Below are 16,671 nucleotides of genomic sequence, written 5' to 3'. Positions count from 1 at the left end.
CTTTAAATATCTGATACAAAAACTGAAAAATGTACATATAATGAAAAGAAAAGTTATGCAACTTTGAAATGGGTTACCCCGTAAATACAGAATGTAGCTTTCGTGGAAACAAATAGATACTATGGAATTTATAGTAGATGAAAATTATTGGCAGAAAGTAAACTTTCTGAAAGAGGATAACCAAAGTTTTTTTGAAGTTTAGTTGGAGCATGAGCGTTGGTTAGATGGTCAAGCATAAAATGTACCGGAAGAAGAAGGAGAAAGAAAAATATGTAGTGGGAGCATGACGTGATGAAAGAGCAAAGAGAAAAAGAGAAAATAGTGGAGGAGTAAAGATGTACAAAGCTCTGAATAGTCGTGTAGCGGGATGAATCGTGAGGTAGCAAGACGGGATGAGAAAGTAGTCACAACGATATATAGGTGTAATGATAGTGCAGCATTGATCGTCGTCGACAACGACAGCGGTAAGATGACGAAATGACGAGATGATGAAGCTGTGAGACGACTACATGCGAAAAAATTCAAAATAGCAAGATATAGGGAAGGTAAATGAAAGACAGCAAGAGACAATAAAATAGATAGCTATTGAAAAGAACCGACGTTAGTAAGACAAGAATTCTTCGATATAGCTGTTGTGAGAGAACAAGTACTTAGCCCTTGTATGTGCATGCGTATACACACGTATACGCGCACAGATACATCTTTTCATCTTTTCGAATATTTCGTAACTTTTTATTCCAACATATCTGGTTTATATGGCAATTGTGACTGTTACAAAAATTGGAAACTAATTATAACGTGCGACTGCGCGAGGCCAACGTGTATTAATCAGAGTTAGTAGCTGAATGTTATATATACGTATCAAGAGTATTGGCGGAAGGTTAGATGCAAATATGAAATAAATATATTTATTAATACGTTTAAGATAGGTAAAGTTTATTTATCTGATTGGTAGCGATATTAGTTGGTTGCAATAATTAAAACAGAACGAATAATTATTTGCGAATAGAGCGTAAGGAATGATATCTATTGTTTGTTGATCGATCGATTCAGTATAATATGCGCAATAACAAGGTCTAGTTTCGCATTACCTTTGATAGAAGAGTATAAGAATCTACGCCTTCTAACTCGACCGCAGAGGTGACCTCTGATCAATGATATCAATAATTTACTAGATCGGATTCGCGATACATCAAATTTCAATTCGAACATTGTATATGGTGCGCGCACGTGAACATGTGGGAAGGTGGGAGAGAAGGAACATTTTAACCGTAAGTAACATCCTGATCAATGTATACAGTACACAGCATATAGAACGTGTATATAGAAGAGGAATCACGAAATCAAGAAATAGACATATTAATTTCATATTCTGAACTTAAATTACATTTGTAAGGACATTTGTTCTTCTATTTGCATATATACGTATATACGTATATAGAATATATCCGTATAAGTATGTCGTGTAAAAATTAACATTGATCGAGTCTCGAATAAAGTCGAGTTCACATTTAATCTTAAACTGTTGGATCTGCGCAATACCTGTTTGTTCCCACTTTTATTTTCTGTCTATGGCGATCTCTCCCTTCACGGTCACAGTTTATCTATTGCATTAGACGATTAAGTAGATTTTACGCGCGTACATTTTACGTAATGAATCAATGGAGCGCGCGCGCGCCCGCGCGCGAGAGCACGTCCGTGCGCCCAAGTAAGTACATTCGATTTTCGTATTTCGCACACGGTGTATCTATGTATCTCTGCGCGGCTCCCATTTTGGTATAAAACTTCTGATTGTAACAATTCGATTAATTTTTAGCAATTAATGATCATTTTCTTCTCTCTATTCGTTTCTTCTTTTGCTATGTAATTTGTTTTTATTTTTTCTTTCAGTTTCTCCAGACACAATACGATTACACTTTCTTCTACTTGGTGTTTTTCGTTGGGAGTGAAATTCTTAAGATTTACTTTAAAATCAGTGGACACTTTTAAATAGAAACCATGCACGGGGCCGAATCCTGGTCTTTTCCTCCGAAGCAGGCTCTCTACGATCCAACACTTGAAAGGGATGCTTGCGGTGTTGGATTCATTGTTGCAATAGATGGGAGAAAGTCGCACAAAGTGAGTTACCACGCGACTGTGGGAAATCACACACATAATTTTTATCATATTTCATTAGTCATAGTTTCGCTTTTTGTATCAAAAAGTCTATCCGTTTTATTTTCCTACTAGACATTTTTAATAATAGACATTTTTGTCTTGGTGGTGCAAATTAACTGAAACATATTTTCTTTTTCTCCTGTTACAGATCGTTCGCGATGCAGAAATTCTCTCGGCACGTATGAACCACCGTGGTGCTTGCGCCTGCGATAACGATACCGGTGACGGGGCCGGTGTTCTTTGTGCAATTCCACACGAGTATTACGCCGATGAATTGCGGTAAGAGATAACATCGAGATTCGTCAATCTTCCATTCCCTTATCATTCTGTGACGTATTAATAAAACGGTGCGTGCAATAACGCGTGCGTTTAATTTCATAATTTGTACAGATCGACGGCGTAATTCTAGGTTATCTCGCTTTACGTCAACGAGTACATCATAATAATGCGTGTTTACCTTCTTATCAACTATATTATTATTATTTAGCTATTTTTGTTATTATTATTAACAAATAATATCTGACTATATTGCCTATATAACCATGACTATTTAATTCTAAATAGCTACGATGTAAACTTATATGTATATTCATACGTAGTAAAGTCTTAAATTTTCTCTTTTTTCTCAACTACTTATCGGTTTCTTTTGTTTTTAAAGATCTTCTTCATATGACGTGCGACAGCAGATTAAGTATATCTATTTTATGCTCAATAAGTTAATTTCACCATGCGGAAATAGTCACTAAGGTCAACAGTACATATTCGCTATATGTACATATGTATTTGTGTCATAGATAATAATCGCATTTGTATTAAAAATGGGAATTCCGATTTGCCATGTCATTAACTATTGCACAATTTTTGGATCTGGAATTGTATTGCAGGTTTGAAGCTTGATTTCCTAACTAATTTTTCTAAGAGTACCATCTTTTCAAAATTTAATCACTTCAGTGATATTGATTATTCTAATCTAGGGTCCTATTAATGACGCCTTTAGCACAGTTTGTCTGGAGAAAAGGGAATGATAAGAAAGGCTGTTCTTGCAAGTATCGTATCGATATATGTACTTCAGCTCGTAATCCGGTCTATGCTTTGTTATCTATCCTAGGCACGCCTGACTAAGCCTAAATTCATGCTTAAGCATTTCTTCTCATTCTTAACTTCATCAATTCAAAAAGGAAAAAAGGTAGACGCGGACAAATGAATATCTGAGTGTTAATTATATTGAAATTTGAACGGACAAACAAAATATTGTCAATACTTCTATTAATATTAATCATCAGACGCGTCATCAAAGTTTATACGCGTCATATTAAATAATATTTTGCACAAAAATCATTACTTCAAATACATGTAGCCATTTTATTTTTCAGCGAACGACAAAATGTCGAATTACCTCAATTCGGTCGTTATGCCACCGGTATTCTATTTCTTGATCAAAATTCTCATCAAGAAGCTGAGGCTGTTTTTGAAAAGTTAGTTGAAGAGTGCAATTTAAGGGTATGGTTTATATTATCTTTTTCCAATCACTTTCTCCGATTCATTGCATTGCATGAAGAATTTCTCTGACAACGGGTAAAAATGGAACACGTTGCAATAAATATACTATCTTCGTATTGCAGCTAATTTGTTGGCGAGATGTTCCAACAGATAACACAAAAATTGGCCAAGTGGCACGAAAATGCGAACCTTACATGCGTCAAGTCTTTGTCACTGGTGATCAAGACGATATTAATCTTGAACGGCAAGTGAGTATTGTTTCGGACAATGTTTCTCCTCCGTGTCGCGTTGGCTGAAATTATTAATTATTACAATTATATGTTGTTATATAATATGTATATTGTTATCTATATATTGTTATTTGAATTATTAACTTAAGTTGTGTAATAGTACTTGCATGTAATTATAATAGGTTTGTTCTTTCTAATAAATATTTACGTTAATAAATATTTAAATTAATTTGCACAGATAGATTCGATTGAGCAACCAAAACTTTAAAGAAATCAAAGAAAATATAAACCAAATAAGATTGTTTATAGCGTTCCAATATTTTGATTTTCCGTTTAGGCTTGTAATATTGACTTATCGAATTGCAATGCTAATCTTGATTTTCATTGCAGGTTTTTATTTTGAGAAAAAGATCGTCTCATTCCATACCACGACCAGGGATTAGATACTATATATGCTCACTCTCTATACGAACGGTTGTTTATAAAGGACAATTAACGGCAGACCAGTTGTGGCTCTATTTCCTAGATTTGAAGGTGAATTCAAATTCATTAGGGTGTATACTCATATATATATATCATGATTATTACCCTGACTTGTACATATTTCTTGTAGTCTCCAAAATTTGAAACCTATCTGGCATTAGTTCACACAAGATTTTCAACAAATACATTTCCTAGCTGGGAAAGGGCACATCCTCTTCGGTAAGCAATGTTGTTAGTGATCATAAACTGCTATATACGTACACAGCATTCACGGTGTTCTGTGTTTGCAGATTGTTAGCGCATAATGGTGAAATTAACACTTTAAGAGGAAACGTAAATTTAATGAAGGCACGAGAAGGAGTGATGAGTAGCAAGGTTTATGGGGAAAAATTGAAACAACTTTATCCAGTGGTAGAACCGAACCTCTCGGACTCCGGGGCCGTTGATTGTGTTTTGGAATTTTTAGTGATGGTAGGACAGCGGTCTTTGCCAGAGGTATGTGGAACGTTTATGTGTAATACATATTCTCTCGATTTATTCACATTGATTGACGGAAATGTAAAGGAAATATACATTTAGGCAGTAATGACAATGGTGCCAGAAGCATGGCAAAACGATTTAACGATGGCATCTGAGAAGCGCGATTTTTACCATTGGGCTGCTTGTGCGATGGAACCTTGGGATGGCCCTGCTCTTTTAACCTTTACAGATGGACGCTACGTTGGTGCTATCTTAGACAGGTAAAATTTAATATTTAATTTTCACCATCCTTTTCTCTAGAAATTTTTGTTATTATTTCATTTGTTCGTTTTCACGTAGATTCACTCAGTTGTATGTATTTAAAACCTCGATATGATTTGTATGTGTATCATAGGCATTATTATAGGAAACATATCAAGTGAAAAAACCTAATGGCACACTGTCATAATATATTTTTTGTTCTTCTCCTTTTACAAAAAAGAATTTAAAGTGTTATTTAAAGAAAACTCTCATGAGAATGATGTACATAATCGAATATAGTAAATGGTATGTATGTGATATTAATTTTAACCCTTTGCACTCGAGGACTTTTTCGGTCGGCTAACAGCTACTCCGAGTGACGAGTGTCTTATAGCTAGCGTAACGTGATTTTATATACAAATTAACTTACAAAAACATTATATTCTAATAATTTATCTATATCTACATCTTTGAAAATATGATTTTGTAATATTAATTTCTGTACTTTTTTTTTGTATGATAATTTATATAGCATTCACCAAGATGCATTCTTGAATCTAATTGATCTCATTTTTCAACAATTCAAAATCAAGTTCATCTTCGTTTCAGATAATTTCACTTCCGAAAACCATTTTCTTAGGGTTTCTAAACTATAGTACTTTTGCCATGATCGTCGAATCAGAACTAACGTTGGAGACGTTGTCAGAATCATAGTTTCGGAGAGATATGGAATTAAATATTTTATCTCTATTTTAAAGTCTAATACTTTACATTTCCTAACACAAAGAACACAAAGAGCTAAGGAACCAATTTACGAACCAATATTGCACTCTCATCAATTGAAGATGTCGAAATCTAGCATAAACAGGGACTGTCTTCTCTCGCTCTTCACTGGAGTTGCAGCACGGAACGCCGTGGTGACTGAGAGTCGCCTCTCGAGTGCAAACGGTTAAAACCAAACATATATGTACACGTTCTCTTATGTATTCTCTTATGTATATTCTCTTATATGTACGTTTCACGTCTTATACGGAAATTTTCATATAGAAATGTTTTCTTTGTATGTATAAACGTGTAGAGGTATGTAAAATAAATTTTTTGACACGTTTATATTTGTATCTATTATTATCTTTCAAAACACTTATACACATACTTTTCATTTATATACATACTTACATATGTATAATATTTATGAAAGGACTTGATAAATGATAAACATGCATTATTAAGATTCAGCAGGGAAGTAGGTGAACGTACTTAAATTTGTTAATATAACACAATGGGAATGTTAGAGAATATAATAGTATACTATCAAAAAAAGAATATCTTATAGATAAGATACATATGTTACAAATTACAAAAAGAATCCATTGTCTATCGAATCTATATTTACATAGATAGAAAATGCATCGTTGTTTCTCATAATCGACTAGTTAGTGAACAAAAAGGATATTGGCTTCGCTAAGTATAGAGGAAGAAATATTAAGACAGTGTGTGTATGAGTGAAAAGGATTTGAAAGTGGAAGGAAGAAAGTATAACAGATGTATATTGACAGGAAGGTAATACAAGAAAACGAACAAGAAAATAAAGTTACAATTAATACTAATGTGCGACAATGAGGTGGTAATGTAAAAGGCGTCTGAATTTTTGTTTGACAGAAACGGCCTGCGCCCATCGCGCTTCTACGTCACTAAGGATAACATGATGGTGATGGCGTCCGAAGTGGGCGTCTATGACACTCCGTCCAACAATGTAGTCTTAAAGGTAAATGAAGAAATATACATGGCATTGATCAGGCCTAGCTTCTGAGGAAATTTTACAGTAGCTTTTAGTTTATAACAAGCAATCGGCTATCCATATGTTTTTTCTCTATATTGTTTTTAATATGCAGAATTTGAGCTGCAAAAGATACTACATACTACATGTGCATAAGGAGGAAAGCACTTACTGAATACAAATTAAATATTGTACTTTTATACAGAAGTAGTAAAAGACCGCGACTTAAAGCATATTGATGAGTAATTGATTCTTTCCATAGAGCTGTATATAATATGACACAAATTTACTATCTCACCTTTTCTTTCGATCGAGTTCTAATTAATTCGCTTTGCTCTCCTCGTATTGTTTCCAATTTTTGTACGCTTTTTCGTCATTTGTTCTTATATTTTATGTTACAGATTTGAAACTGTCGATGATTGAAAAAGTGTGAAAGTGTGTGTATGCATGTCTATGTTTCGTATTATGTGTGTTCTGCTTTTTATAAGCTTTCTCAATAATGTGCCCAATTCTCTTTAAAAAAAAGAAAAAGTCAAGAAAAGAGAGAAGGATGAAACTTGCATGTATAGCTAATGTAAAATTTGAAAATATTTCATAAAAGGCAACAGACATCCAACAACTGGATGTTTTATGAAAGAGCACTACGACTATTCTTATTCATTGTAGAATAAATCTTGTAGGAGGATTAGTTTGGTAAAAAGAAATAGATATCCAGTATAACAGGCATCTATTTTATATTTTATTATATATATCATTTTAGATTTTATAAAAACAAAATATCATTCCTTCTTTTATTAATCTTTTTAATGTATCAGGTACATATGATATATAATTAATCATTAGAAATTGCATTTGTATGAATTTATGGGATAATCTTACAGTGTTGTTATATAAATGTTGGATGATAGTAGGTATGATTTAACAGTTGAATTATTTGCACTTTATTCCATTTTACAGAGCCGTTTGAAACCCGGCAGAATGCTACTGGTTGATACGCATGAGAAAAGGATCATAGAAGATGTTGAACTGAAGTTGCAAATTGCTAGAAGTAGACCACATTCCAAATGGCTAAAAGATCAGGTATTCTTTTTGTTTTGTTCTGTTTCGTCATTGATCGTTGTGATTGTTGATCATCCTTTTAAAGTTTTTGAAATATAGCTAAACTAACAATCAAATGTTTATGTGAATATGCATTGTAACCTTTAACCTTTAGGTCTATATCAAGATGTATTTAATGAAAAAAACATTTGTTTTTTCTTTGCAAACAATTCTATATGCTGTGATCATGCTTTGTATTACACATAGATGGTAAGTGTCATACTGTCTCATCATTTCTTCAAATAATCATACAGTATGCTCTATATTTACACATTGAAATTACTTTATTTTATAATTAATTTTAATCTGATACTACAATATTCTTAAGTAATTTTACATATATAATAATATTAGTCTGCTCACAATTTACATGATAAATAATTTGTACGAAACAAATAAATCTTATTCAGTTAAACATGTTTACCTTTATAGATTACAATGGAAGAGTTACGTGCTGCTGACGCTGATTATAAAAAGACACTAAGCACTGTTGAAAATGGTTCGATCGTGGACGAAGAAGTAGCTAAAAGAAAAGCGATGAATGATGCAAATCCAATATCTACTGTAAATCGAGTTTGGGGAGGTGATAAAAGATTATCCCTCTATGGATACACTCTTGAAACCATTAATTTGCTTCTTCTGCCGATGATGCAATCTAAGTATATAGTTTTTATATTTTAGACTGTTAAAATTGTAATCAGTAAACAAAGACACGTTTATATATTTACTAGTTACACTATAGAGATATTGATCATACAACACATATTATGTTACATATAAATTGAAATTGTAAAATTCTTATAGGAAAGAAGCATTGGGTTCTATGGGTAATGATGCGCCATTAGCTTGTCTTTCTCAATTTCAACCCCTTATCTACGACTATTTTAAGCAATTGTTTGCTCAGGTAGGAATAATTTACGAAAACAACTATATAGTTTATATTTAACTACAATATATTTTAACATGTACATTTATACTCTTTCCTTAAAATTTATTGTTAGGTGACAAATCCTCCGATAGACCCTTTCAGAGAAAAAATCGTAATGTCAATGCTTTGTCCTATTGGGCCAGAAAGTAATATGCTTGAGCCAAACGAACTGCAAGTACATAGATTATTTTTACGACAACCAATACTTTCCTTGGATGATCTCGACATAATCAAACGAACGAATTATCGTGGTTGGAAAACTAAAATAATCGATGCGACATATCCTGTGCAAGATGGTCCACCTGGATTAGTGAATACACTAAATCGTGTCAATCAGGAGGCTAATCAAGCTGCAAAAGAAGGTTATCAATTTATCGTTCTATCCGATCGGCTGAGTAGCCCGGAAAGGTGAAAATATTATTTAAGTGATTATATAGATTTGCTAGTCCTATGATGTGTAAAGTAATTATTTAATAATATAATGTTTCATTGCTATCACTAGAGTGCCTGTAAGCAGCTTGTTAGTCTTGGGCGCAGTGCATCACAATCTAATCGAAGAACGACAACGTATGAAAGTTGGTCTCATTGTAGAAACTGCTGAAGCTAGAGAAATACATCATATATGTCTGTTACTTGGCTATGGAGCGGACGCCATTTGTCCGTACTTAGTATTTGAAATGGCAAGAAATCTTCGTATGGATGGCGTACTTGATTCGTCATTAACCGATAATGCTTTATGTGCGGTAAGTTCTTTTTTAATATTGTGGCGCTGTCACGATTTAAAACATTATATTACTTAACGATAAAACAAGTATGAGAAGGAACGGGAATGTTGACGACGACGGTAATAATGATAATGATGATGGGTGAATATAAATGAAATATCGTTACAGAATTATGCGGAAGCAATGGATAGAGGAATAGCTAAAGTAATGGCAAAAATGGGAATCTCTACGTTACAATCGTATAAAGGAGCTCAAATATTCGAAGCAGTCGGTTTGTCAAACGAAGTCATCAATAAATGCTTTAAGGTATGTATCATACGAATCGGCAAAAAATCGTTTAATAATGATCGAAAACGATGCGATCGTGAAAGGTACGAATGATTAAAAATTGGATCCAATTAATGAATGCAATTGCTATGATTCACTAGTTTTAATGACGTACTCTTAATTGTTTCTATCGTTTACTTTCATTGTACATATTTAACCTTTTAACATTTATTGCATATTACTTTCCATACAGGGTACACAATCTCGTATTGGTGGAGTTACTTTTGATATTTTGGCAAAAGAAGCATTTGAAAGACATCAAATTACTTATTGCACAAAACCTATGGATATGCTTGTTATTCGCAATCCAGGAGTCTATCATTGGCGATCTGGTGGAGAAAAACACATAAACGATCCTGATAGTATTGCTAGCTTGCAGGTAAATTCATTTTTTATTAGAATAGATAAAAAAGAAATAATTGCTATTTTTCCATTTCCTGTATCTCTTTTGTTTCTTTTTTAGGATTATGTAAATTCTAAGAACTGGAACGCTTATGAAAAATATCGAAAAACTACAATGGAAATGATCAGGGCATGCACCTTACGTGGTCAATTGGAATTAGTACAAAAATCAGAAAAATCCATACCCATTGAAGAGGTTGAACCAGCATCTGAGATTGTGAAACGATTTGCAACCGGAGCTATGAGTTTTGGAAGTATTTCTATAGAAGCACATACAACATTAGCGATTGCGATGAATCGTATTGGTGGTAAATCGAACACCGGCGAAGGTGGTGAAAATGCTGACAGGTATTTACATTCTAAATTTATGAGAAATTATATCCTTTTTATGAATAGCATATGCATCTATACACACGACAAATATAATAATATCCACTTAATTGTCGCATGTTCGGATTTTCATTTCGACTGAGGAAGTAGATGTTCTGGGAGTTGCTGGGTGTTATTTCTATTGAATCTGCTCATTTCTTGGATGTATCGGAGTGGCGAGAGTAACGAGAGTGAAAAATGAGATTGAATGAGAATGAAATAGGGAGAAAAATTTGAGTATGGTGTGTCATATACCCATATCTATCCGTGTAATTCAAACTCATCCAAATGTGACGAATATATCATATTTGGTATCTTATTCATCAGAAAATTCTCAGCAGCTTGATTGAAGTAATTTGATACTTATAAAGTAAAAAATATAAACATTTTAGTTTTCTTATTTTATGACTCATTCCTAGTTGAAATAACGTCAATCACGAGTTAAATAACATAGCGCTTGTTCCGTGGAAGCGGTCAAAGGATTGGTGGGGACAAATTTGTGATAATTAAGTCGGCAAAATTGCAACAGTAAACCGGGTATTACTGTAGATTCTCATATTCACGCACACACTCACTTAAATGCGTGCGTATATTTATTTTCCATTTGCCTATAAAAAATCACCTAATAACGTAAAGTAAAACTCGTCATTTAGGTATCTGAATCAGGATCCAGAGTTTAACAAACGATCATCCATTAAGCAAGTTGCCAGCGGTCGTTTTGGTGTCACTTCAAGCTATTTAGCAAATGCTGATGATCTTCAAATCAAAATGTCACAGGGTGCAAAGCCAGGAGAAGGCGGCGAGTTGCCTGGTTATAAGGTGAAACAGATCTTTATTAATTATACTGCAAGCATAGTGTATACAGAATAATGGTTGTAAAAGCTATATAATCTGTATGTAGGTTACTGCTGAGATTGCTGCAACTAGACATTCTGTACCTGGTGTAGGTCTAATTTCACCACCACCGCATCACGACATTTATTCGATCGAAGATCTTGCGGAATTAATTTATGATTTGAAATGTGCAAATCCAAATGCTCGTATTTCTGTCAAATTAGTGTCAGAAGTAGGAGTAGGTGTAGTTGCATCAGGTGTTGCAAAGGTAATCATACTTAGAAATAGTATATCTTAACTTGTCGAGAGTAGAGAATACATTTTCAAATACATTTTTCTAATTATCATTTTCATCTTGTATCTTCTTTCCCTTCTTTTTACTACACTGTCTTCTATTATGGCATACATTATACAGGGGAAAGCAGAGCATATCGTAATATCTGGCCATGATGGTGGAACTGGTGCTAGTACTTGGACAGGAATAAAATCCGCTGGATTACCTTGGGAATTAGGAGTTGCAGAGACCCATCAAATTTTAACCTTAAATAATCTTCGATCACGTGTCATTGTACAAGCAGATGGACAAATGCGTACAGGATTTGACGTAGTGGTTGCGGCTCTTTTAGGTGCCGACGAATTTGGCTTTAGTACTGCGCCATTAATTTCCATGGGTTGTACTATGATGAGAAAATGTCATTTAAACACTTGTCCCGTGGGTGTTGCAACACAAGATCCAAAACTTCGAAAAAAATTTGAAGGAAAGCCGGAACATGTTATTAATTTTTTCTTCGCATTGGCAGAAGAGGTATTTGATACTGAGATTAGAAATAAGGAATTCCCAACAATAATTTCCCAAGCATCATCTTTGTTATAGGAAATATCCATTGAATCATGCAAGATACATTTTTTTGTTAGGTACGTTCTCACATGGCCAGCCTTGGATTACGTAAATTTCAAGATCTAATAGGTCGTACGGATTTGTTGAAAGTTCGCGAAGATATCTCAGTAGAGAAGGCTAAAACATTAAAGCTCGATAATATTTTGCGTAATGCACTTGAACTCCGTCCTGGAGTAAATATACAGGGAGGATCGATGAAACAGGACTTTCAACTAGAAAACAGATTGGACAATCATGTCATTGAATTAGCCATGGATTTATTAAAAGGAAAACAGAAACGTATTGATATTGAATTAAATATTAATAACGAATGTAGAGCATTTGCGGCAACATTAAGCTACCATATTTCAAAGTAAATGTCTTTGTTTTACGTCTTTTGGTAATTGCGAATGGTTTCAACAATTGACTAATTGTGTAATATTTCTCTTTCTTTTTTTATTGGTAGATTATATGGCGAAGTTGGTTTACCTGAAGGTAGTATCAACATAAAAATGAAAGGTTCTGCAGGTCAGAGCTTCTGTGCTTTCATGACCAAAGGCGTTCATGTTACTCTCGAGGGAGATGCCAACGATTATGTTGGCAAAGTAAATATGTTTTTCTAACTGAACTATTTAAGATAATCGGTATTGTACATATTATGCATCATATACACATTTGATACACATTCCTATAATTTTTAGGGTTTATGTGGAGGAGAAATCGTTATATATCCACCAAAAGATTCTACTTTCAAGTCCGAAAATAACGTAATCGTTGGTAATGTTTGTCTTTATGGTGCAACTTCTGGCAAAGCATATTTTCGAGGAATCGCTGCTGAAAGATTTAGCGTTCGTAACAGTGGCGCCATAGTAGTAGTCGAAGGTGTCGGTGATCATGGGTGCGAATATATGACTGGCGGCTGTGCAGTTATTCTGGGTCTTACTGGTCGAAATTTCGCAGCTGGAATGTCCGGTGGGATAGCCTATGTCTTAGATGTAGATGGATCGTTCAAGAGGTACATCACTCCATTTTCTTCTTTTTCTTTTTCTTTTTGCCATACATTATATATTTATTGTGCATATATTCTTAATCAATTAATTTTTCATACACAGTAAATGTAATCCTGAAATGGTAGAATTGCTTCCTTTAAATAAGCAAGAAGATATTGCATATGTGAAACAACTTTTAGAAGAATTTGTTGAGAAAACTGGTTCTTTAATAGCTGAAGATCTTTTGATGTTGTGGCCTGAACCAACTACACGGTTCGTTAAGGTAAATGATGATTAATCAGTCATAATTATTGTGAATGTATTAATATTCTAATTTTTTGAAGGTATTTCCGTATGAGTACCAGCGGGCATTAAAGCAAGTCGAAGAAACCAAACAAACACAACCAATACCGAATGGAAGTTCTCAGACGAAAGATATCCAGATCAAAGATATTGAAGATGCTATTGTAGATACTGATATGGAGCAGCAAAAATTGGATAAGATAAGGTATGGTTCTCCCGACTCAGTGACGTAACTAAAAGCACTTACTCAGAATTTAAATCGCACATAATTATTTCAAATTTTTAAATTGGTATATATATTATTATATATTATTATTTTAATTTTTAGAGGTTTTATTAAATATAGAAGACAAATGGGAATTTATCGGCCAGTTGAAAACCGAATTACCGATTGGAATGAAATTTATAACTTTCAAAAGGTTCGTAAAGGATTACGCGTGCAGGCAGCAAGATGTATGGAATGCGGTGTACCATTTTGTCAAAGTAGTCATGGTTGCCCCCTAGGAAATATCATTCCTAAATGGAATGATCTTGTCTTCCAATCGAATTGGAAAGAAGCTTTAAATCAATTGTTACAAACTAATAATTTCCCAGGTTTGTACAATTAAAAAAGTAATTTGAATGGTAAAGATGAGGCTTGCAGTTAACAACGTGTATCTTTTAAGATTGCTAAAATTTTAAATTAATACGTAATAAATATCGTATGTATATTTAGAATTCACTGGAAGAGTTTGCCCAGCTCCTTGTGAAGGTGCCTGTGTTTTGGGTATATCTGAACCAGCAGTTACAATAAAGAACATTGAATGTGCGATAATTGATCACGCATTTGAACAAGGTTGGATAGTGCCGCATCCACCAACAACTAGAACCGGTCGACGAGTAGCAGTAGTTGGCTCAGGTCCGGCTGGTTTGGCGGCAGCTCATCAATTAAATAAGGCAGGCCATTTGGTGACTGTTTATGAAAGAAATGACCGAATTGGAGGTCTACTGCAATATGGTATTCCGACTATGAAGTTATCGAAACAAGTTGTTCAAAGAAGGGTTTCTCTTCTTGCGGCGGAGGGTATTACATTTAAGACTGGCGTCGATGTAGGAAAACATATTTCTGCTAATGTAAATAATGTTTCAGTTTTATTTACGTAGTAATTACGTTCATACTTGTAACTTATTTATGATTGTTATCTTGTTTGTATATATTGATCTTTTGTATGTATATATATTGTAGAAATTACGGGAACAATATGATGCAATGTTAATATGTACTGGCGCAACTTGGCCAAGAGACTTACAAATACCAGGTCGACACCTTGAAGGAATTCATTTTGCTGTAAGCTTTTTGGAAAATTGGCAAAAGAATCAAATGGGGAATAACGCTCCACTAGATATGCGTTTAATAGCTAAAGATAAGGATGTTATTATAATAGGTGGTGGCGATACTGGTTGTGATTGTATAGCTACGTCTTTGCGACAGGTAAAATTTATATCTTTAGTACAACTTTATATATCTAAGAAAATTTCAAAGTAATTTGCTGTAAATTTATTGTTTGTTCGAAACTGCAATGCGTATAATAATTCAGTTGTGCTTCTATTGATGAAAAAGATGAAATGGAAAGAAAATACAATTTGTTGAAATCACGATACATTCTACATTATGTATATTTTTAATTACTATCATGCAGGGTGCCAAAACGATTACAACATTTGAAATTTTACCCGAACCGCCAAACAAAAGAGCGCACGATAATCCTTGGCCTCAATTTCCACGTGTATTTAAAGTGGATTATGGCCATGAGGAAGTTTCCTTGAAGTTTGGCCGAGATCCCCGTCAATTTAGTACATTGAGTAAAGTACGTAAAAATTCTTGTGTATATATATATATGTTCTTTTACTGTTTTCCACTCTTCCTTTCACGTTCATTTATATACTTCTAATAGGAGTTTTTAGACGATGGAAATGGCCACGTAAGTGGTATTAAAACAGTGTCAGTATCGTGGACAATGGAAAACGGACGTTGGAAAATGGAAGAGGCTCCTGGGACAGAAAAAGTAAAAATTATAATTTGTGACTTATTGTGTCTTTACTATCTTTTCTAATGCCTTGATTTTCATTTAGATATACAAATGTGACCTAGTTTTACTCGCTATGGGTTTCTTAGGTCCAGAAAAATATATTGCAACAGAATTAAATACGAAAATGGATGAAAGAGGTAATTTCAAAACACCAATTGGAAATTACAAGACAAGTTTAGATGGAATATACGCAGCAGGAGGTAAGTTTTTACGTTTTATTTGTATTACCATCTTTTACATTCAATAACTATACGTCAAATAGATTCTCGTTTTCTCAAGTTATATTTCGTGTATTTTATTACCTGATTAACGTGTTATTGTTATTCCACATAGATTGCCGGCGTGGACAATCTCTGGTAGTTTGGGCAATCACAGAAGGTAGGCAAGCTGCAAGAGAAATAGATCTGGCCTTAATGGGGGAAACTGGTCTTCCTGTATCCGGTGGTGTTATAACTGGCGTTATGGCTTAAGATGCATACGTTCTAAGTGTAGTCGATCAGAATTCGGCTATTTCTTTCTACCCTTTTCGTTCCTACCACGTTTTTCTTCTCTTTTTTAATCTTTTTCAGTGATTAAACCGTGCAAAGTATGCGATCAGTGTACCGGTAGGAGAATAAGTAACATGTAATGAGCAAGGAAGACATGCGGTCAATGCGTGAACAAGGAAATCAGTATTATTTTATCGTGAGTGTATATCGTGAAAGTATTCGCGATATCGAAAAGTTTTATCGTCATTTGTGTTCATTCACGCAGAAGCTCGAATGTAAGAATTACAGTAGGAAAATGACAGCTGCAGTATGAGAAATTTGCATTTTTGTTTCGAGTTGTCATCTCGTAAAATATTTGTTAATTTCTTAAAAAAAAAAAAAAAAAAATGGTATAA

General features: G+C 34.0%; 1 protein-coding gene and 1 long non-coding RNA gene across 9 annotated transcripts in view; one reads left to right on the top strand and one right to left on the bottom strand.

The window, feature by feature from the left end:
* The window catches only part of LOC122565658, a 6,316-nt gene extending 5,089 nt beyond the window's left edge, over positions 1 to 1,227 (bottom strand). The window contains exon 1 of the long non-coding RNA XR_006316233.1: positions 1,092 to 1,227. This is a non-coding gene — a long non-coding RNA (uncharacterized LOC122565658). The remainder of the gene's footprint in view (positions 1 to 1,091) is intronic.
* Positions 1 to 16,671, top strand: part of LOC122565625 (glutamate synthase [NADH]) — a 19,125-nt gene extending 2,454 nt beyond the window's left edge. The window contains exons 2-35 of one of the 8 annotated variants that reach the window (XM_043721784.1): positions 203 to 545; positions 1,891 to 2,118; positions 2,306 to 2,436; positions 3,531 to 3,657; positions 3,780 to 3,905; positions 4,278 to 4,421; positions 4,501 to 4,589; positions 4,661 to 4,865; positions 4,950 to 5,110; positions 6,750 to 6,855; positions 7,825 to 7,947; positions 8,173 to 8,175; positions 8,398 to 8,624; positions 8,770 to 8,869; positions 8,967 to 9,301; positions 9,396 to 9,636; positions 9,787 to 9,924; positions 10,139 to 10,324; positions 10,409 to 10,695; positions 11,370 to 11,535; positions 11,618 to 11,818; positions 11,966 to 12,355; positions 12,466 to 12,800; positions 12,894 to 13,032; positions 13,129 to 13,442; positions 13,540 to 13,699; positions 13,761 to 13,924; positions 14,048 to 14,313; positions 14,435 to 14,832; positions 14,945 to 15,190; positions 15,399 to 15,566; positions 15,654 to 15,764; positions 15,832 to 15,988; positions 16,122 to 16,671. In XM_043721784.1, the coding sequence (XP_043577719.1) occupies positions 1,999 to 2,118; positions 2,306 to 2,436; positions 3,531 to 3,657; positions 3,780 to 3,905; positions 4,278 to 4,421; positions 4,501 to 4,589; positions 4,661 to 4,865; positions 4,950 to 5,110; positions 6,750 to 6,855; positions 7,825 to 7,947; positions 8,173 to 8,175; positions 8,398 to 8,624; positions 8,770 to 8,869; positions 8,967 to 9,301; positions 9,396 to 9,636; positions 9,787 to 9,924; positions 10,139 to 10,324; positions 10,409 to 10,695; positions 11,370 to 11,535; positions 11,618 to 11,818; positions 11,966 to 12,355; positions 12,466 to 12,800; positions 12,894 to 13,032; positions 13,129 to 13,442; positions 13,540 to 13,699; positions 13,761 to 13,924; positions 14,048 to 14,313; positions 14,435 to 14,832; positions 14,945 to 15,190; positions 15,399 to 15,566; positions 15,654 to 15,764; positions 15,832 to 15,988; positions 16,122 to 16,258 (6,201 nt within the window). In that variant the 5' untranslated portion in view covers positions 203 to 545; positions 1,891 to 1,998 and the 3' untranslated portion in view covers positions 16,259 to 16,671. Of the gene's footprint in view, positions 1 to 202; positions 546 to 1,137; positions 1,272 to 1,574; positions 1,777 to 1,890; positions 2,119 to 2,305; positions 2,437 to 3,530; positions 3,658 to 3,779; positions 3,906 to 4,277; positions 4,422 to 4,500; positions 4,590 to 4,660; positions 4,866 to 4,949; positions 5,111 to 6,749; positions 6,856 to 7,824; positions 7,948 to 8,172; positions 8,176 to 8,397; positions 8,625 to 8,769; positions 8,870 to 8,966; positions 9,302 to 9,395; positions 9,637 to 9,786; positions 9,925 to 10,138; positions 10,325 to 10,408; positions 10,696 to 11,369; positions 11,536 to 11,617; positions 11,819 to 11,965; positions 12,356 to 12,424; positions 12,801 to 12,893; positions 13,033 to 13,128; positions 13,443 to 13,539; positions 13,700 to 13,760; positions 13,925 to 14,047; positions 14,314 to 14,434; positions 14,833 to 14,944; positions 15,191 to 15,398; positions 15,567 to 15,653; positions 15,765 to 15,831; positions 15,989 to 16,121 lie in introns of those variants that run through there. The other 7 variants (XM_043721786.1, XM_043721785.1, XM_043721783.1 and 4 more) reach the window with 7 other exon arrangements.

Source organism: Bombus pyrosoma, linkage group LG3 (assembly GCF_014825855.1).
Source record: "Bombus pyrosoma isolate SC7728 linkage group LG3, ASM1482585v1, whole genome shotgun sequence".
Taxonomy (NCBI): domain Eukaryota; kingdom Metazoa; phylum Arthropoda; class Insecta; order Hymenoptera; family Apidae; genus Bombus; species Bombus pyrosoma.
This window is presented reverse-complemented; position numbering and strand designations above follow the sequence as displayed.